Source organism: Cajanus cajan, chromosome 3 (assembly GCF_000230855.2).
Source record: "Cajanus cajan strain Asha chromosome 3, NIPB_CcT2T_4, whole genome shotgun sequence".
In the NCBI taxonomy this organism is placed as follows: domain Eukaryota; kingdom Viridiplantae; phylum Streptophyta; class Magnoliopsida; order Fabales; family Fabaceae; genus Cajanus; species Cajanus cajan.
The window spans coordinates 20,015,677-20,038,712 of NC_138519.1; the positions used below are offsets into that span (position 1 = coordinate 20,015,677).

Here is a 23,036-nt window from a genome sequence, read left to right on the forward strand (position 1 = left end):
TCATACCATGCCCTAGGAGCTTGTTTTAATCCATAAAGAGCCTTTTTCAATTTAAAGACATGGTTTGGAAATTCTGAGTTCTCAAAACCGGGGGGTTGTTCTACATAAACTTCTTCTTGAATAAAACCATTTAGAAAAGCACTCTTAACATCCTTTTGGTATAATTTGAAGTCCATTATTGATGCATAGGCAAGTAACATCCTAATGGCTTCTAGTCTTGCTACTGGTGCATATGTTTCTTCATAATCTATACCTTCTTCTTGATTATAACCTTTAGCAACTAATCTAGCTTTATTTCTTATGACTAAACCATGTTCATCAAGTTTGTTTCTAAAAATCCATTTTGTTCCTATAATGGGATGATTAGTGGGTCTATCTACCAAATCCCATACTTGATTCCTCTCAAATTGATTTAATTCTTCTTGCATAGCATTAATCCAATTTTCATCATTTAAAGCTTCATCAATATTTTTAACTTCTATTTCAGAAACAAAAGACATATTGTTGCATGCTTCTTTTAGAGAGTTTCTAGTAATTACCCCTTTTGTTATATCTCCAATGATATTTTCAAGAGGATGATTTCTTGAGATTCTCCACTCTCTTTGAGGATTGATGTTTGTTTGACCTTCTTGTATAGTTGAATCCTCTTTTTCTTTATCTTTGTCATCCTTGTAAATTTGCTCATTAATGAGTATCTTCAAAGCTTTCTATAATTTCATCAACAATATCTCTTTTTGGACAAACAAGGTTAGTTTCATCAAATACAACATGTATTGATTCCTCAATAGTCATAGTTCTTTTGTTGTATATTCTAAATGATTTACTATTTAGAGAGTATCCAAGAAATATCCCCTTATCAGATTTAGCATCAAATTTTCCTAAGTTATCTTTTCCATTATTAAGTACAAAACATTTGCATCCAAAAATATGAAGATGTGAAATATTAGGTTTTCTTCCATTGAATAACTCATAAGGAGTTTTCTTAAGAATAGGTCTAATCAAGGCTCTATTCATAGTATAGCATGCAGTGTTGACAGCTTCAGCCCAAAAATATTTGGGAAGTTTTGAATCATTAAGCATTGTTCTTGCTAATTCTTCTAATGATCTATTCTTTCTTTCTACTACTCCATTTTGTTGTGGAGTTCTAGGTGCATAAAAGTTATGTTCAATTCCATTTTCTTCACAAAATAAATCAAAATCTTTATTTTCAAACTCTTTTCCATGATCACTTCTAATGGAGACAATCTTAAGGTTTTTCTTATTTTGAATTAGTTTAGCAAATTTTCTAAAGACACCAAATGTATCACTTTTATTAGCAAGAAATAAGGTCCAAGTGTACCTAGAGAAATCATCCACTAAGACAAGACCATAGTAACTTCCACCAAAGCTCATAGTTCTAGAAGGTCCAAACAAGTCCATATGCAAGAGTTCTAAGGGTCTTGTGGTTGTAACTATATTCTTTGGTTTGAAAGATACTTTTACTTGTTTTCCTTTTTGGCAAGCATCACATAATTTATCTTTCTCAAATTTTATTTTTGGTAATCCTATTACTAATTCTTTTGAGATTAATTTATTTAAGTGTTCCATGTTTATGTGAGCAATCCTTTTATGCCATAACCAAGATTCATCATTTTTACTCATGAGACATTGAGAATGTTTAGGATTATTTTCTATTTTTATTTTATATACATTGTTAATTCTAAATCCCACTATCTTAACTTGTTTATCATTTTTGTGTTCAATTAGACATTTTTGTGAATCAAAGGATACTGAAAAACCTTTATCACAAAGTTGGCTAACACTTAATAGACTATGTTTAAGACCATCTACAAGTAAAACATTTTCTATGGAGGTTGAGAAATTTGTACCAATTTTTCCAATGCCAAGTATTTTTCCTCTATTGTTGTCTCCATAGGTTACATGTCCATTTCTCTTAGGAGTGAAGTCAATAAATTTTGAAGCATCTCCTGTCATGTGCTTGGAACATCCACTATCAATGTACCAAGTTTGGTTGCTGGAATCCTTCAAGACAAAGAAAAGTTGATTTAGGTACCCAAGTTTTCTTTGGGTCCTTAATGTTAGTATTAACAGAAGAACCTTTTGGAATCCACACCAAATTCTTGAGATTGTTAAAATTCTTTCTAATATAGAAATTTGAAGAATTATGACCTTGCTTCCCACAATAAAAACATGTTGTTAAAGGAAAACTAGTAACTTGTGTGGGAACAAAGAAATTTTTATTCTTCTTTTGTTGTTTTTGAGGATTATATCCTAATCCTGTCTTATCAAACATACATTTTTGCTTTCCTAATATTATATCTAAATTGTTTCTTCCATTTGTAAATTTTTCAAGAGTGTTTCTTAAATTACTAATTTCTTCCTTAAATTTATTGCAAGTTAAACATGGATGATTTGCTTTATTAGTATCTAACTTAGTTTTAATTTCATGTTTTTCATTTTTAGAATTAATCATCTTAATTTCAGTTTTGAGATTTTCTAATTCATTATTTAACTTTGTAATCTCATTTTCTAATTTTGGATCGAACGCTTACCACTAGGCCAAAAGCTATAGCTGATAGTCAGGGCGCAACTCTTTTTACTTAAGAGTGCAACAGCCCAAGCGCCATGATTAGACAGTGACTTGGCCCACCTAGCCTCCGCCACGGGACAATTGATGCAACCCGCAACAGTTTCCAATGAGCATTACATTGAGAAACTATCAGTAATAGACTATATATTTTAAAAAATTTATAATCAATTATATACAAATAGACTTACTTAGAAAAGTAAGGAGCTAAGTAAGCTTTTTTATTTGAGTCAGACATCCAATTATATACAAATAGACTTACTAGGTGTTGCCTCTACCCCACGGTCTTGATCAGGAAACTCAACTTCACCATTCACTTGTCGTGCCTTGCCAGCAGCAAGTGTTGCACTGATAGCCTCAGCTTCTGTAGCTGATGCTTCAACTAGATACTAAACTCCTTTACTAGTTTGCCTATTCCAAATTATTCACATGAATGACAAGCCAAAGTAATAATTTTTTTTTCACCGAAAAGATGTTTAGATGATAAAAACTTCCATACCGGGCACCTGGGAGCATGGCATTTTTAGTGCTGATATCGGTATACATGTCACCATTTACAAGGGGGCAACTGGATTTCCCAAAACAACTGCACCATCAGGAGCTGCTTCAACCACTCCTTTAAAGCGCTCTGAATCAAGTTTCTAGTGGCAGCACTAGCCACTCCGCTCTGCTCTACCACTATCACACTCTGGCCACTACTGATAACTATGACATGTAGCAAACCTAGTTGAATAGTAATACCCTAATGTTTCTCTTAACAGTCTAGATGTGCTCTTCTCAACTCAACCTTTTTCCTCAAAACACCTAGCTAAACATGTATCTGATCAAGAGAATTGAAGCTGTGATCAAGTGATTTGAGCTATTTCATAAGTTTTTATCTCCCAACTCTTCTCCTAACACCATTTTTAAGAATTCAAATTCTGACAGACATCATTCTCTATCATGAGTTGAAACAACATAAAAAATAACAAATTTAACCAAAATATTTAGCTAAATAAAATATGTAGTAATTAAATTTTCATCACAAAGAAATCTGACCTAATGAACCACATTGATCAAACAATCATGCATTTTCAAGAAAACAGAAAATAAATTCCATTTAGATGAATTCATGAGATATTTAATTTATGACTTATCGCCACGTAAACCACCATAAATAAAAATCAAGTCACCAATAGCAGTAGCAACATGCCTACAACTCCAGGTCAACTCAATTGACGCATCTCCACCAGCTGCAAAAACATTGTATCTACCCATTCTTGGACTGGTAACAACAAATTTTGTATCACACAAAACACCAACAACAATGTCCAACACTACAAATGTGACACCCTTACTACCCGAACACATATACATCGAAATAATATAATAAAATTAAGAAGAATAAACTTAATCAAAGTTGGTAAAAAGGGTTCACATAAAACTTTATAACTGTTCTTTCTCAAATGACTGAAATTATAAAATTTGAAAGGTAAAATTTAAGAGTTTACAGATTTTCAAAGAAATTACATTCATTACAATACCAAATCCATATAAATATTCTATCCTAGAAATCCTCTACCCCGATGTCACACTATCAGAGCATTCCCAGAATTTAACTGTTAGCATCCTATATGCCACTTGTAGATGGATCCTCTCCACCTAAAATATCCATAATTTATACGGTGAGAAAAGAAGATATCTATATGCAAAGTACATCCAAACACACCATATTAAAATCTCATCATATTTCTTTATTTAATAAAATATTTACGAGCATGTACCATAATTTATCAATCCATCACAATCCATTTAGATTTTATAATTAACATTATCATTTTTACCTTTCCTCATTCACATCAATATAACAATTAACACTATGCCAAGACCGCGCCACATCTGACACAAGTGATACAGGTTAATTGCCTCACTCAACCCACACCAGACCAGGGTCACGCCCTCCCTGTAGCATCACTTACCCAGGGGCCGTGCCATCCCTAGTCATTTGGTGTGAGGAACCACAATCACATTACAATCAATAAAATCTCTTGCAATTAACCCTATGTCAGGGCTGCCATAAGCGACATAGGTGGTGGTGTTAACTGTCTTACTCATCCCACACCATGCTAGGGTCACGCCCTCCCTGTAGCACCACTTACCCAGGGGCCGTGCCATCCCTAGTCATCGATGTGAGGCACCACAATCACAATCATAATCACATCCATACAACATCTCATCTCATCACATACATAACAGATAAGCTCAACAAAGTAGGGTTTACATACCCCTCAAGCAATTCACATCAATATCATTCATTCTTAACAAGTAATATAGCAATAACATCATTAATATAATAATCAATAGAATAATTAATGTAAACAGTAAAATCCCTAATTATTCCAAAATCTAGCTCACCGCATTTTCCTTACACTTCATTCTTCCTCCCAGATCATCATTCCTACACTTCGGCATATTTATAAATCTCAACACAGATAATTTAATGGAACTAATAATTCTCCAAATAAATAATTATAAAATTAATCATGATCTTAAAGAATTCTTCCTCTACCCAATTCCCTCATGTACTCTACATATAAATAATCCCTTTTTCCCCCGTACCTGGATAATAGGAACTCGGGCAGAACCTCCTCCTCTCTTTCCTTAAAAAGTGACCGGAACTAGGGCAGAACCTCCACCTCTCTCCTTAAACAATAACCGGAACTAAAACTAGAGCAGAACCTCCTCTTATGGATTCCTCTTTCTCTCTCTCCTCTTCTCTTTCCCCTCCTTTCTCTCTTTCTCTCTCTCTCTCTCTTCTTTCTCTCTCTAGGACTTCCTTTTCCAAGTTATGAATTTTCCTTCAGTCCCTAGCCCCTATTTATAGGAATCTGGCTCATCTAACCCGGAATGGCCCGTTCCAAAAGCGGAACGCCCGTTCTGGGCCCTTCAAATGTACGCAAATTTTTGAACTGGAACGGTCCGTTCCAAAACCAGAACGGCCCGTTCTCAATCTAAGCAGAACGGGCCGTGCTCCCTTCAGAACGGCCCGTTCTGTAAGGAGAACACCCCGTTCTCTAAGCAGAACGGCCCGTTCTACTTTGGAGAACGGCCCGTTCCAAGGCCGTTTTGCAACATTAAATTCAGCTCATTTCTAATGCTCAGAACGGCCCGTTCCACTTTCGGAACAGCCTATTCCAAGTTACTCAAATACCCCTAATAGCTTTATAAAATTACGAAAATGTCATCAATAATTACGAAAATGCCATCAGTAAAAAAAATAAATAATAACAACTGGGTGTTACAACAAACAAGGAAAAACATTAGAAAAAATTTCTCAATTGCAGAACGGGACGTTCTAATTATAGAGCGGGTCGTTCCAGATTTGAAATTTACCCAGAATACAGCAACAACGAAACTAGAGACATGAGAAGAGAATGAGAATGTTACCTTGATATAGTAGTCTTGTAAAGAAAATGAGAAACTGAAGACTTTAGATGAGAGCGCGAGAGAGTAAAGAAAGGAATAGAGGGAAAGATCAAAGAGAATGGAGGGAAAGATCAAAGATAATGGAGGGAAAAAGAGAAAGTATAGGCATTGACATTTTTAAAATCGGTTATTTAAGAACCAATTTTGTATGTAGTATACAAAATCAGTTCTTAAATAGACGATTTTAAAAGTAGCATTTTTAAAATCGTTCATTTAGGACCTGATTTTGTATACTACATACACAATCGGTTCTTAAATAATCAATTTTAAAAGTAACATTAGAGACCTTTTAAAATCGGTTAAAAGGTAGCCGATTTAAAAAATAATGTCATTATTTACAAAATTGTCCCCGCGTTACTTTTAAAATCAGCTACTTTTTAACCGATTTTAAAACCTCAATTTTAAAAGTGTTTTTTGTACTAGTGGACCAGTTCAAGCTAGGAGGAAAGGAGGTTTACTTAGCAAATTATTTGAATGGATAAGTACTTGTATTATATTTTATCTAAATTTTAGATTAATTTACAAGTTTCTAATACTATTACAAAATCCAACAAATATTAATAGCTTCTCATTATAATTTCGAGGCAATTTCTTGTAATTCTTTTTTTTTTCATTACATAAGAAAACTATTGAGTTTCCTATTAGACACCTGATTGACTTATAAGTATACACTTTCAATCTTTATGGTTTCTTTTGTATATATAATATCACGAGACAAATAATAATTTTATTTAACTATTTTCAGTTTATCATTCATTTTCATAAGTCTTTGGATGGAACTTGATCTTGTGGCACTTCCTTCGATAGCTTAGAAGAAGCTTCAATATATTTCCATGACAGTAAGTCAATTGTCAACCTAATAATATTTATAGTTGAATTAAAATATATTATAAATATATTTTATTTGTTTTATATTCACTAAATTATAATGCTCACATCAACTAGGTAATCACGAGTGTGATAAAGCACATGTCCACCATTATTACTAACAAAATTCATGACTCATGGAGAATCGTAGTATATTTTTAAATAATTTAATTACTTTAAATGATTATATAATTGTTAAATGATCAATTAATATTCAACTTGTATCTATTTTGAATTAATTGTAAGTATTTCAAAAATCTAACTCCATTTATCAATAAGAATTGAAACATATCCACAAAAGATGGGCATTCCCTTATCTTGAGTCAATTTAAGGATTTATTTATCTTTTTGTATATCATTTTAGTTTTCTTTATGCACGTTGGCTAATTTACTTTAGATTCATTGTTATTTGATAACATTAGTACATTCTAATACTAAGTGTTCATTGTTATTAATTTATGGCAGTTAGTTTTAACTTTAGCTTATTGTTAACTCTATTTGACCACTAGCTAGTTTACTTTGTATATTGTTTGAATTTAAATGAGAGATATTATATTTTATATAAGTTCAGTTTGAATTGGACAATTATATGCTATGCTAAACTCTTTGGATTGTATTTTTTCTATATAGGTTTGGAAAAGTTCAAAAAATGAATAGTATATTAAAAACAAGCACTTTTTATGCTAAGTGTGACCATACTTGTAATAAATAGTTCATATTCTATAGCAAGTGTAACATTACCCATCATAGAATGTCACACAATCTATGACAAGTAAAATCATACCCATCATAAAATGAAAGTGTCAATGTGATTAAAACATCACATTTTGTACCCATACTATGAGGGGCATGCATGTTGACCTGTCATATGTCACAAGTTGACCCATCATATGTATATACATTTTATGTCGTTGGAATCTATGTCGCATATAAGACTAACAACATTGAGGAAGATGATGATGATGATGATGATGAAGATTTCAATCTCTTTGTAAAAAGATTCCACAAATTCCTAAGGAATAGAGGAAATAGAAGAAAATTTAATTTCAACATAAAGAAGAAAGGAGAAGAATCTTCTTCAACCCCAAGGTGCTATGAATGCAATCAATCGGGACATTTGAGATTAGAATGTCCGATCCTTAAAAGAAAAATGGAAAAATCCAACAAGAAAAGCTTCAAAGAAATGAAAGGGAAGAAGGCTTATATCACTCGGGGAAGAAAATGACATGGATTCTTCAAGTGACTCTGAAAATGAAGTTGTAAATTTGGGACTCATGGCCAAAGATTACGAAAGCGAAGAAGAGGTAACATCTTCTAACAATGATATCTCAATTTCATTTGATGAACTTCAAGATGCATTCAATGATTTGCATAAAGAATCTTTTAAACTTGCAAAATTAGTATCATCATATAAGAAAACAATTTCAAACTTGGAAAAAGAGATTTCGAAATTAAATAATGAATTAGATGATCTTAAAACCGAAATTAGGATAATAAATTCTAAAGAAGAAAATCAAGAGATTAAAAATAAGTTAGAAACAAATAAAATAAATCATCCATGTTCAACTTGCAATAAACTTAAAGAAGAAATTAGTAACCTAAGTAACACTCTTGCAAATTTTACTGGTGGAAGAAATAACTTAGACATAATATTAGGAAAACAAAGATGTGTATTCGATAAGGCAGGATTAGGATATAATCCTCAAAGATTACAAAACAAATACAAAAATTTCTTTATACCCTCACAAGTTACTAGTTTTCCATTAACAACATGTTTTTATTGTGGTAAGAAAGGTCATAATTCATCAACATGCTATATTAGAAAGAATTTTAGCAATCTCAAGAATATGGTTTGGATTCCTAAAGGTTCTTTTGTTAATACTAACAATAAGGACCCACAGAAAACTTGGGTACCAAAATCAATCCATTCTTTGTCTTGAAAGATTCCAAAGACCAAACTTGGTACATTGATGTGAATGTTCCAAGCACATGATAGGAGATACTTTAAAATTCATTGACATTACTTCTAAGAAAAGTGGACATGTAACCTATGGAGACAACAACAAAGAAAAATACATGACATTGAAAAATAGGTACAAATTTCTCAACCCCCATAGAAAATGTCTTGTGGATGTTCTTAAACATAGTTTATCAAGTGAGTCAATTATGTGATAAAGGTTTCTCTGTATCTTTTGATTCACAAAAATGTCTTATTGAACATAAAAATTATGAACATGTTAAAATAATAGGATTTAGAGTAAACAATGTATACAAGATAAAATTAGAGAAAAATATGAGTTATTCTCAATGACTTGAGTGAAGATGATGAATCATGGTTATGAAATAAAAGAATTGCTCACAGAAACATGGAACACTTAAATAAATTAATCTCAAAAGATTTAGAAATAGGATTACCAAAAATTAAATTTGAGAAAAATAAACTTTGTGATGCATGACAATAAAGGAATCAATTCATGTTATATTTAATGAAACTAACCTTGTTTGTCCAAGAAAAGATATTATTGATGATATTGTAGAAAGCTTTGAAGACACTTATATTCATGAGCAAACTCAAAAGGACAAAGAAGATGAAGGAATAAAGGATTCTATAAATCAAGAGAATCAAACAAACATGATTCCTCAAAGAGAGTTGAGAATCTCAAGAAATCATCCTCTTGAAAATATCATTGGAGACATATCAAAAGAGGTAACTACTAGATACTCTCTCAAAGAAGCATGAAATAATTTAGTTTTGTTTCTAAAATAGAATTTAAAAATCATTGATGAAGCCTTAAATGATGAACATTGGATAAATGTTATGCAAGAAAAGTTAAATCAATTTGAGAGAAATCAAGTATGGAAACTAGTCCCTAGACCATATAATCATCCAAATATTGGAACCAAATGGGTATTCAGAAATAAATTAAATGATCATAGTATAATTAAAAAAAAAATCAAAGCAAAACTAGTATGAAATTACACAAAAGATTTGGAATGAAAATTTTTGGCTTGCTCTTTACCTTTGGATTATTTTTGTTATTATATTCTTTTTGATGTTACCAAAGGGGGAGGGAAAGGACAACATTTATCTTAATCCTCTACTTAACTTTTGGATGTTGCCAAAGGAGGAGGGATAAGACCGCAAAGGAAAAGAAAATGTTTATTTTCTTTCTAACATTACTTTGGGCTAAGTTTGACTAAAATATTTTGACAAAAATATTCTTGATGTCCAATTTGTCACTTATGTTTTAAAATATAAACATTGATCTCTACAATCTTTTTCAAAACATAAGTACAACTCCTTTTATAACATAAAAGTAACTTCAGTCAATGTTTTACTAAGGGGGAGTTTAAGTGGGAGTGATCGAAATATATTATTTTATTTTCTTTCCCTTTACAGTGAATTGTCATCATCAAAAAGGGGGAGAATGTGGAAGAAAATATGCACAAATGTTTTGATGATGCCAAAGTGATTATAAAGCATTGAAGAAGAATCAAGGTTGAGTTAAAGCAAGTTGATGCAAGAACAAGATCTCAAGTGATACATAGATAAGTCTTGTCAACTTAGCTAAGTATGTAAAAGAATCTTTTAGAATTGCAAGTATGCTTGGCCTTGAGAATAAGTTTTCAAAAACCTCAAATTAATCTCTCTAAAATTAAGCAAGTTTTAAATCTTTTGAAAGTAAGTAAAAATGTTTTCAAAAGACTTAATAAAAGCTTTAAAGAATAGTTCAAATAATTTCTTAAAAGAGATTTGTGAAAGAAATTATTGATATAAAGTTTTCTACATAAAAGTTTGTGTAATAATGCAACAACATGCTCTGGTAATCGATTACCATCCCTTGTAATCGATTACCAGAAGAAGAAAACTTCTAAAGTTCAAAGTTCAAAATTGATAATTCAAAATGTGTTCTGGTAATCGATTACCAGACCCTTGTAATCGATTACCAGAAGATTCAAATTTAAAAATTTGAATTTAAATTATACAACGTTTCAAACATTTTGAACTTGAATCGTTGTAATCGATTACCAAGTATTGTAATCGATTACCAGAGCCTATTTTTTGAAAAATTATAGAAAGTTACAACTCTTCATGAAAAGACATAACCTATAAGAAACAATTGTCTATAAATACATATAATTTTTCAGAGGAAGGTGACGAACTCTATTGTGAAAATCATTTACAAAATCTACTTGGCATAAGTCATTTGCAAAAATTTCTAAAGAGTTCTTTAAGATCATAAAAGTGTAATATCCACTCTTCAAGAGAGTCATTTTGTAAAACTCAATAGATCATTGGATCTGTAAAGGAGAAAGGGTTTTTCTCCTTGTTGGTGTTTGCTCAACACAAGGAAAAGGAGTTCCGAGGTGTTGGAGGATTCAATTCTTGTAAGGTTTACAAGAGTAGTAGAAATCTCAAGTGGGAGACTTGAGGACAAGATGTAGGCAGGATTGGCCGAACCAGTATAAAATCAAGTTTGCAATTCTTTTTTCCCTATACTTTTATAATTTCTTGTTATTAATTGTGATTGTGTAGTTTGCATCATCATTCATTCTATACATATAAATTTATCTAAGGAATTAAATTTGATAAGAAAGTAATTGGAAAAGTTTTTAATAGATGAAATTTAGAAAACTTAATTCACCCCCCCTCTTAAGTTAATTGAGGCTAAGTGACTAACAACATGCAATGTATATATAGATCATGTTTGCAAATTTTTGTCTTATCATTTAATTACAATAATAACACCAAATTAACGGATAATCATAAAATTATTTTATATATTGATTTAAATTAATGAAACAAAATATCAAATAAATTTTAAATTTTTTAAAATTTTTAGATTTGATCTATGCATTAAGACTTTAAATTCAACGGTTGAATTGTTCAAATTTAATGTAGAACATAAGTTATTAAGTGAAGTAAGTCTACCTAGAATAAACGAATCTCTCCTTTTATATATATATATATATATATATATATATATATATATATATATATATATATATATATATATATAACCGTGCAAATATCTTTAAAATCTGACGCCTCTTCAATTCAATTTACATCAGCATCGACAATATCATCTCCTAATAAAATTAATTTTGGAAAAAAATTTGGACACCTTTAGATGTATATGTTTGAGAGAGAGAGATAGATAAGAGATAAATGATTAATATAATTAGTATAATAATAACACCAAATTTAAATATAAAATTTTGTATATATACTATTTTAATTTTTTATAATTAGTATAATTCTAATAATTATTATATAATCGGTGATATGATATAACAAGAACAAAAGTAGAATATATATATATATAGTATCACTTATTAAGTGCTTGAAAATAGTGTACAAAATATGTATTATATAGCCGGACATAACAGCTGTCTCACTCAAAAACTCATAAATGCAATATTACAGGGTCATATGAAGTCTTCACCGGTCATCCTATATATTTGGCCATCTTGAAGAGAAAGGTGAAACTCCAATTTCTCCAGACCAACAGGTTCTGAACTGTATCCATTTCCTCTTGTTTTCCTTTTCTTTTTTATACATTTTTTTTTTGGTGTTTTAATCAGTGTTACAAATTTCTTGCGTTAATCTGATTTGTTGCATATGTTGTTTATTTGCAAGTTTTCTAAGCAACATAATTGATTTCCTATTTGTTGGGACACACATATATTCACTTCTCGTGTCTTTCTTTTCTTTGACACCAACTGGGTTATAGCTAGTCTTCTAAAATGCTTTCTTTTTCAAAAATAAAATAAAATATAATTATGTTGGGAAACTGATGCTTGTTTTCAGAATGGTTGGAAACCGATTTCTTTTCAAATATGTTGGTAGAGTACCGAGGGTGTAAAAAGCTGAAAATGTAGCAGAGAGGCAACTCGGGTGTATGATTTAAAGTTTCATAGCTAGAATAATTAAACTAACCTGATTAATAAAGCATTTTTACTGCATTTTTTTTTCTTTCTATTCATGCATTAATATAATTATGTTGGTATATATTATTGTCAAAAAACAACCTAACAAATTGGCTGACTGTGAAGATCGAGGTAGCAAAATGGTTTTACCTGCTCCGATGTAGCTGATATTATGGTTTTACCTGCTATATAACAGATCTGTCTGAAAAATCTGGTTTCAAAGTTCAAATTTAAAAAAAAGGGAAAAAAATTCAACGAAAATCCATCTTTTTAGACCTTCGTGGGTTTTTCTGTTTACGTCTGAATATATGGATCTATGATTAGATCAGGCTAAAAAGAGACATACTTTTAATTCAAATTTAAAATTTAGGGAAATTCTTTTTACACTACTTATTTTTCTTAATGCACTCCAGTTTTTACATTCCAGAAATTAGTTTGCTGAATGTATAATACAATTCCGAAAACACAATAAGCAGGTGGTGTAAAGAAAAAGAAGAAACAAAAAAGGGTGCAAATTAATAAAATTAGTCTAAAATTTAAAATCCAAACGTTATATATATTTCATCAAGTGATCATGAGTTCATGTTAGCATTTTAGCATGTCTATCTATTCTTGTGCGGCATGTGTTACAGTAACCTTATATTCACGTACGTTGTTGATGAATTTCGCAAGTGTACATATTTATGCCTTAGTTTGATTTTGGTATATAGCTATATATTAAAGTCATGTGTTTTCTGAATTAATTGAAGGAAGTACAATGGCTCCTGCTAACAACACTCACGATCGTTCATTATCTGAAACCGAATTTGAGATGGTGAAACACATCATCAAAATTCCAGGGCTAGAAGATCTAAACCTCAAAGACTGTTGCATCTACAAGGTTCCTTACAATATCCGAGAGGTGAACAAGGATGCCTACACCCCTCAATGGATCTCAATAGGCCCAATTCACCTTTCCAAAGAGAAATTCAAGCCAATGCAAGAGCAAAAGAAAAGGTACTTCCACTACTTCTGGGAGCGAGTCTCAAACGAAGAAGCCATGAAGAACTACAAACTCTACCTCAAGACCGAAGAAGAAGAGATTCGCCAATGCTACGCAGAGAAATTCCCTGACTTGACCAAAGAGAAATTCGTGGACATGGTGCTGTTGGATGCTGTGTTCATCATGGAACTCTTGTTGAGAAACTGTAAGTGGAAATCGGAAAACATCAGGCACGAGCAAGAGTTCCAGCCAACCGAGTCCTTTCGTCAGAGACACAGTGAGGATCCCATCGTTATGCAGCCCTGGCTCAGTAGGAACATCGCTAGGGACTTGATCCTTCTGGAGAATCAAATCCCTTTCTATGTCCTGCACAAACTCTATGAAGACGTTGTCCCTTGTCAATACAAGCAAGAAAAGCACACTGCAGGGTTTGTTGATCTTGCCATCGAGTACTTTGTTTTCTATGATACCCAAATGTCTTCTTCTGATAAAACCAAGAAACACTCTTCTGGCTCACCCAAGTCAAAGAGCGAAGATAGCTCTAGGGATCCAAAATATGTACACTTCACTGATCTGATGAGAGGCTCTTACCTTTCCCGTACTGAGCGAAAAAGTGATAATGCCCCTCATAATTTAAGAACTGCAACAAAGTTGAAGGACTCAGGAGTGAGCTTTGAGAAAGATGTGAAGAGAAAGTTACTAGACATAACCTTCGAGAAGAAGCGAATTCTGAGTTCATTTCTTTGCTTTGGTTGCTTGCCATGCCTGAACCACTTCAAGGCACGTTTCATAATCCCCCAGTTGAAGGTGGACCACACAACCGAATGCGTGTTGAGGAACCTCATTGCCTTGGAGCAGTGTCACTATCCCGAGAAGCCTTACATCTGCAACTACGTTTCTCTCATTGACTCTCTCATTCACACGCAGCATGATGTGGAGATGCTGGTTGAGAAGGAAGTGATCGTGCATGAGTTGGGGAGTGATAAGGAAGTGGCCACGCTTGTTAATGGTCTATGCAAACACGTTGTGACAAACTCAACGTGTTACTTTGAAACTGTAAATGATCTCAACGACCATTACCTGAACAAATGGAACCATACGGTGGCAGCGTTGAGGTTGGTGTACTTCAGAGACCTTTGGAGGGCAAGTTCCACTGTGGTTGGGATTGCTGTGCTCGTTTTCGCTGTGTTTCAATTCCTCCGTGCTGTGCGTGCTCTCTTCTAGGCTATTATATATTATATTTTTAATATTATAAATATGAGGAGCTGGTTATTTCATAAGTAAGTCTAGGTCTCCTTATAATTACTTTATTTAATAATTTATATTTTACTTCAAATTTTAATGAATTAATCATTGAATTTAAAATTTTTAATACATAAATCATGTATATAATTCTAAAACTTTTGAAAATTATTAGATATTTTGTTTCATTAATTCAAATTGACGAAAAATTATAAAATATTTTATACGTTGATTTGAATTAATGATACAAAGTATCAAATAATTTTTAATTTTTTTAAAAATTAGCAGACTTAATCTATGTATTAAAAATTTTTAATTTAATGGTTGAATCGTTGAAATTTGATGTAGAATATGAATTATTAAATGAAATAAATGGATCTCTAAACTTTAATAATATATATATATATATATATATATATATATATATATATATATTAATATTGAGTAATGTGCTGCCATAAATGCTTAGTGCTATCATAATGTGATGTTATATGTACTATTATAAGTCATATTTAATAGTAATATTCATGGGGCTTTTTATATTTGTAGCCGTTACAACATTCTAAGAGTTATTTTCAATTTATAAATATCTATGGATGTATAGTAGAAAATGTAGGAAAAAAAATATAATAAAATTGAGAGTAATTTAACCCCCAAATTATCTTTTTGTATTCTAAATTTTTATACACAATTTTGTAGAAATCAAATTCCTTGAATTTTAAATGCTAACATCATCTCTAGAATACCATCAACAAAGTAGTATCAAACTAGGTTCTTGCAACAAAACAAAGTGAAGAACAATGACCATAAACAACACTCCAACAACTAACATCACGATTTATAAAATCCTTTATTTGAAGGAGAAAATTATGATTTTTGGACTATAAATGGAGACTTTGTTCACCTGTTTGGATTTCACAAAGCCAATACAAATAAAGTATGAAGATCAAGTCACTATAACTATGCAACATGCAACATTGAAGAAAAATAAAATCATAATTGGTGTTCTTCAGATGATTTAGAGAGGAGTCTCATTCGCCATATTTCCAAGGATTGTGAGGGCAAAAACTGTTGAGATTCATGGAGTGGTGAATCAACTCAAACTTGGAGAATGAAGGTTTTGATGATAACAAAATGTGGATTGTGAGAATCAAAGCTGACCAAGGACATCAACAAGTCAAAAACAAAGTCAATAAGAAAACATGACTATTATGATGTGTAATAGAGATAACTCATAAGTTGTATTATTTTGTTTAGCTTATTTTGCATGTGTGTGCTTTGTGCATGAGTCAATTTTTATCTAATATGACTAAGAGTGAGTATGATGATGAGTTAGAAACTTGGAAAGTTATTTTGAGATATAAAATAGAGTTTTTGAAAACTGACTCAAAATAATCGATTATCATTACATATAATCGATTATTCCAGCAACATGTGAAAAGGATGTCTTGCTGTCATAATCGATTATTTGTGAAATAATTAATTATCCTAGGAATCACTCTCTGGAATAATCGATTATCCTGCAAAATAATCGATTAATTTGTTCTTGGTTGATTTCCAGAAATCATGAAGAACAAAATAATCGATTATCCTTTAAAATAATCGATTATCTGGTTCTGAAAATGTTATAAATAGTTTTCACACTTTGAAACTTCAGAACAAGAAAAACAGAGAATGAGTTAACAATCAAAAAGAGAAAAACGTTATTGTGAAGTCTTTGTGACCTTCTTGGAGTGTTTTCTTTGTGAAACCAAGAAGTAAAACTTTTTTTGAAATGTTTTGAAAAAGATCATCATCATCATCACATTCTTGAAAGAGATTGAGATTTGCTTCTGAATTCACAGTCTGATTTGTTCAGCTTCCAGGTGAATTCGTTCCTTTAATTCCTAGTGAATAATTGTAAATCTTGAGTAGGTGTCTCAAGTGGTAAGGAATTCTTGTAGTGGGTTTCTACAAGAGGTGCTTTCTTGGGGTCAAGAAAGTGGTTATCTTGAATGTAGGAGTATATGCATGTGTGGTATGCTTGTAAAACTTCTTCATTGAGATAGTGGAACAAATCTTGATCAGGTTATGATTGAGAACTGGATGTAGGTCACATGTGGAGTGGCTGAACCAGGATAAAAGTCTTTTGCAATCTTCTCTTACCCTTATCTTTTACTTTGAGTGATATCTTGGTTGTGTTAAAGAGAATAATGTTGATTAACATGTTTGTATGCACAACATTGCTTTAGACTGAATCAAGTGTTGCATATTGATTGTTCTTAACTTTGAACTTTATCAAAGATTAATCAAGAAAGCATATAGGACTCATTTTTATTAGCAAGTCTTATAAGGAACTTCTTTGAAAATTCATATTAGAAAAGTTTGAATTGAAATAAAGATCCTAAGAACTCTGAAAAATTTTAAAGTGTCATAGAATCCAATTCACCCCTCCCCTTTTGGATTGAGGCATTCTTTTCTAACAATTGGTATCAGAGCAAGGTTCTTGAGTGTTATTCAAGATTTCAAAAATGGCCAACAAAAACCTACCTTATGGTGAGGGTGTGTCTATTCATAGACCTCCTATTTTCAATGGTGAAAACTATGTCTATTGGAAAATTAGGATGATAATTTTCATTGAAGCAATTGACATTGTTATGTGGGATGCAATTGAAAATGGACCCTATATCCCTATGACCAAAGATGATGATGGGAAGAGAGAAAAACATAAGAGTGGGTGGAGTGATGATGAGAGAAAAAGAGCCCAATATGACTATAGAGCAAAGAACATCATTACATCTGCATTGTCTATTGATGAGTTTTTTAGAATTTCTCAATGCAAATCTGCTAAAGAAATGTGGGACACTTTGCAAGTCACTCATGAAGGAACAAGTGATGTAAAGAGATCTAGAAAACATACTCTCATAAGAGAATATGAATTGTTGAGAATGAACAATGGTGAATCAATTTCTGATTTTCAAAAGAGGTTTACACACTTGATAAATCACCTTGTTGATCTTGGCAGGAAATTTGAAGAAGAAGAATTAAATTTGAAAGTGCTACAATGCTTGGATAGATCATGGCAAGCAAAGGTTACTACCATAGAAGAATCAAAGGACTTGACTTCATTGACCCTTGCTACTCTCTTTGGAAAGCTAAGAGAGCGTGAGCAAAAGCTGCATATATTTGAGGAAAATGAACAGCAAGACAAAAAGGGCAAAGGAGTGTCACTAAGAGCCTTGAAATCAGTCAAAGGCAAAGAAGTGTGTAAAGAATCAAGCTCCGAAGATTCTGAGACAGAGAACTTCAACTTGTTGGTGAAGAAGTTCAGAAAATTCCTAAGAAAGAAGAGGAATTCCCCCTATAAGTTCAACAAGAAGGCTAATAAGAAAGAGGAAGCAAGTACATCCTCTTACAATTGTTTTGAGTGTGGAAAACCAGGGCACATAAAAGTTGAATGTCCAAACCTCTTAAAGAAGCAACAAGAGGAAAAGAAAATGAAGAAAAATGTCAAAGGAAAAAGAGCCTACATTGCTTGGGAAGACAATGACTCAAGCACAACAAGTGATGAATCTGAATTTGAAGAGAACAATTTATGTTTGATGGCTAGAGCTGATCAAGACACAATAGTAAGTGATTCTGACCTTGAATCTAATCCGGATTATAATCAACTTCAAGAAGCTTTCATTCAAATTCACAATGAGGCTGTGAAATTAGATGCTTTAAATTCAAAGCTTAAAAACAAGTTGTCATGGTATGAAAATGCTTTAATTAGAGCTGGACAAGAGCTTGAAAATTTGAAAAATTAGCATGACAATCTTCAAACTATTTTGAACTTCAATGAAGCTCATTGTGAAACCTCCCCTTCTTCAAAAGTTGTTTGTGAAAATTGCAAGACTTTGGAAAAGGAAAATGCTGATTTGAAAATCACTCTTGCAAAGTTCACAAATGGAAATGCAAATTTGAATATCATTTTAGGAAAGCAAAGAAATACTTTTGATAGAAGTGGACTTGGTTTTAATCAAAGCATGAACATGCCATTAAAAACAAAGGAAAGAGTTTTTAAGAAAAACCAATTTTTCAGAAAATACAAAGGCAATTTCATTAAACAAACAACTTGCTATTATTGTTGTAAGAAAGGTCATACAATAAGGAATTGCTACTCTAGGAAGTATGGTGTTCCAAATGGAGAAATGATTTGGATTAAAAAGAGCCAAAGGCTGAGAACTAACCATCAAGGACCCTTCACATGGGTACCTAAATCAATTTTTTTATTTTTGTTGTAGGAATGCTTGAGAGCCAAAAGCTTATTATGGTATCTTGATAGTGGCTGCTCAAGGCATATGACTGGAGATCCTTCAAAATTCTCAAGTTTGAAATTAAAGAATGAAGGATTTGTTACTTATGGTGACAACAACAAAGGGAGGATTCTTGGTCATGGAAACATTGGTAACTCTTCCTCCTTAACATTGATTGAGAATGTATTGCTTGTTGAAGGGCTGAAACATAACTTGCTTAGTATAAGTCAACTTAGTGACAAAGGTTTTAAAATTGAATTTGATAACATTGTTGCTTGATCTGTGATAAATTGACAAAATAAATTAGATTCATTGGAAAAAGAATTGACAACATATACATGCTAGATTTAGAACACTCAATAGCAATTTCCAACACCAAGTGTTTAATAACTAAAGAAGATAATATTTGGCTTTGGCATAGAAGAGCTGCACATATTCACATGGATCACTTAAACAAACTTAGTAGAAAGGAGTTAGTGATAGGATTACCTAAACTCAAGTTTGGTAAGGACAAACTGTGTGATGCTTGCCAAAAGGGCAAGCAAGTGAAGGCTAGCTTTAAAAGCAAAATTCAGATTTCAACTACTACACCTTTACAATTAATTCACATGGATTTGTTTGGTCCTTCAAGAACCATGAGTCTAGGTGGGAACTACTATGGGTTAGTTATTGTAGATGACTATTCAAGATTCACTTGGGTTATGTTTCTTGCAAATAAAAGTGAAGCTTTTAATGCTTTTAAGAAATTTGCCAAGCTTGTTCAAAATGAAAAGAACACAAACATCACCTCAATTAGAAGTGACCATGGAGGTGAATTCCAAAACATTTTGTTCCAAAAATTCTGTGAGGAGCATGATATTAATCATAATTTTTCAGCACCTAGGACACCTCAACAAAATGGGGTTGTTGAAAGGAAAAATAGGTCTCTTAAGGAATTAGCTAGGACTATGTTGAATGAGACAAAACTACCAAAATATTTTTGGGCAGATGCTATTAACACAGCTTGTCATGTGTTAAAAAAGGTTCTAATTAGGCCTATTCTAAAGAAAACACCCTATGAGATTTATAATGGGAGGAAGCCAAATATATCATACTTTAGAGTATTTGGGTGTAAGTGTTTTGTGCTGAACAATGGCAAAGAGCAACTTGGAAAATTTGATGCAAAAGCTGATGAGGCAATCTTCTTAGGATATTCTACAAATAGCAAAGCCTATAGGGTATACACTAATTATTGAAGAATCAGTTCATGTTGTGTTTGATGAGACTAACAAACAAGAGACAAAGCAAACTGAAATAGAGGACTTGACTAATTTGCTTGATCAACCACCATTAGAAAGTGAACCTAATGAAAAGCCTAAAGAGAGTGAAATAAATGAAACCACTGAAAAGATAAGTGAACAATTTCCTAAGGAATGGAAAACTTCTAAGGACTTATCAATGGAAAATATAATTGGAAATATTGGTAAAGGAGTGTCAACTAGAAGATCCATCAAGAATATTTGTAATACTATGGCTTTTGTTTCACAAGTTGAACTTAAGACAATAGATGAAGCACTACAAGATGAACATTGGTTAATGGCTATGCAAAAGGAACTAAATCAATTTGAAAGAAATGAAGTATGGGATTTAGTGTCATTACCAAATGATTATCCAATTATAGGAACCAAGTGGGTTTTTAGAAATAAGCTTGATGAATCTGGAATCATTATAAGAAATAAGGCAAGGTTAGTGGCTAAGGGGTATAATCAAGAAGAGGGAATTGATTATTATGAGAATTTTGCCCCTGTAGCAAGGATAGAAGCCATTAGATTACTTCTTGCTTATGCTTCAATAATGAATTTCAAGCTTTATCAAATGGATGTGAAAAGTGTTTTTCTTAATGGTTTAATACAAGAAGAAGCGTATGTGGAGCAACCACCAGGTTTTGTTGATTTTAAGTATCCTAATCATGTGTACAAACTTAAAAAGGCACTTTATGGCTTGAAACAAGCTCCAAGATCATGGTATGACACGTTGAGCAAATTTTTGATTGAGAATGACTATGTAAGGGGGAAAGTAGATAATACATTATTTGTGAAGAAGTTTAAAAATGATACAATGTATGTTCAAATCTATGTGGATGATATTGTTTTTGGATCTACTAATGTCTCTCTATGCAAAGAATTTGCTAAGACCATGCAAGGTGAATTTGAAATGTCAATAATGGGAGAGCTTACATTCTTTTTGGGTTGCAAATCAAACAAATGAGTGATGGAATCTTTATAACTCAAAGCAAGTATTGCAATGAACTGTTGAAGAAGTTTGGTATGGAAGGGTGTAAGGAGGCTGCAACACCAATATCAAACACATGCAATCTTGACTTGGATGAGAAAGGGATAGTTGTTGACAACTCAAAATATAGAGGTATCATTGGATCACTTTTATATTTGAAAGCTAGTAGGCCTGACATAATGTTTGTTATGTGCTTGTGTGCAAGATTTCAGGCAAATCCAAAAGAATCTCACATGAAATCTGTAAAGAGAATTCTTAAATATCTAAAAGGAACAACTAATGTAGGTTTATGGTATCCAAAAGGAGTCTCACTAAGTCTGATAGGTTACTCGGATTCAGACTATGCTGGGTGTAGACTTGATAGGAAAAGAACAAGTGGTACTTGTCACCTACCTGGAAGTGCACTAGTCTCATGGCATAGTAAAAAGCAAGCTTGTGTTGCTTTAAGTACAGCTGAGGCTGAGTATATAGCTGCCGGAAATTGTTGTGCACAAATACTCTGGATGAAACAAAAACTAAGAGATTATGGAACTGAGTTGAACAAAATTCCTTTGAGATGTGATAATGCAAGTGCTATAAATCTAACCAAAAATCCAATTTTGCACTCTAGGACAAAACATATAGAGATAAGGCATCATTTTTTAAGAGATCATGTTCAAAAAAAATGATTGTGTTGTAGAGTTTGTTGAAACTAGTAAACAATTAGCTGATATATTTACAAAACATCTACCAAGAGAAAGATTTAATCAATTAAGAATTGAACTAGTAATTATTAATGAGTCTTGTTTGAATTGATTGTGAATGTGTACTTGAGTTTGATTGCTTGATTGAAAGTTGGTTGATGTATGTGTAAAACACTAATATATGATGCATAAAAGAGTAAGGTTAAGAGTTGAAATAGATTAGAAATGGTTTAAGAGGTTAGAAATAAGAGAAGCAAAACTTCTATGGAATAATTGATTTTAATCGATTATTGTAAGTAAGACTAGGAGAATAATCGATTATTTGGAAGAAAATCGATTATCTGGGAAAAGAGGAATTCCAGAAGTCTCTGGAATAATCGATTATTTGGGCAATAATCGATTATTTGGGCAAGTTAGAGGAAATGACCCTCTGGAATAATCGATTATTCCATAAATAATCGATTATTTAGTGTAGAAAGGTTTTTTCAAAAGATTTTACTGATACAAATAATCGATTATTTGTATAGATAATCGATTATTTCCGCGACCCTTGGTTTTCCAGACGGTTTTTGAACGATTTTATTCGCGCCAACCTCCAACTTCCCACTACTCTTCATAAGTGGAACCTCTCCTCTACCCCAGTCCGCTGCTAGGGCTTCTATAACTTCCAAACCTTCTTATTTTTCAAATACCCATATTCTCTCAACTCTCAAACCCTAACACACTTTCTT

At 32.2% G+C, this 23,036-nt stretch overlaps 1 protein-coding gene across 1 annotated transcript; it reads left to right on the top strand.

Annotated features, from left to right (window-relative positions):
* The first annotated feature begins 12,312 nt into the window (after positions 1–12,312).
* LOC109816671 (UPF0481 protein At3g47200) lies at positions 12,313–15,471 on the top strand. The gene is made up of 2 exons (XM_020381750.3): positions 12,313–12,432; positions 13,600–15,471. Exon 2 carries the CDS (start codon positions 13,608–13,610, stop codon positions 15,054–15,056), a length of 1,449 nt encoding a protein of 482 aa, XP_020237339.1. The 5' UTR covers positions 12,313–12,432; positions 13,600–13,607; the 3' UTR covers positions 15,057–15,471.
* The last annotated feature ends 7,565 nt before the right edge of the window (positions 15,472–23,036 follow it).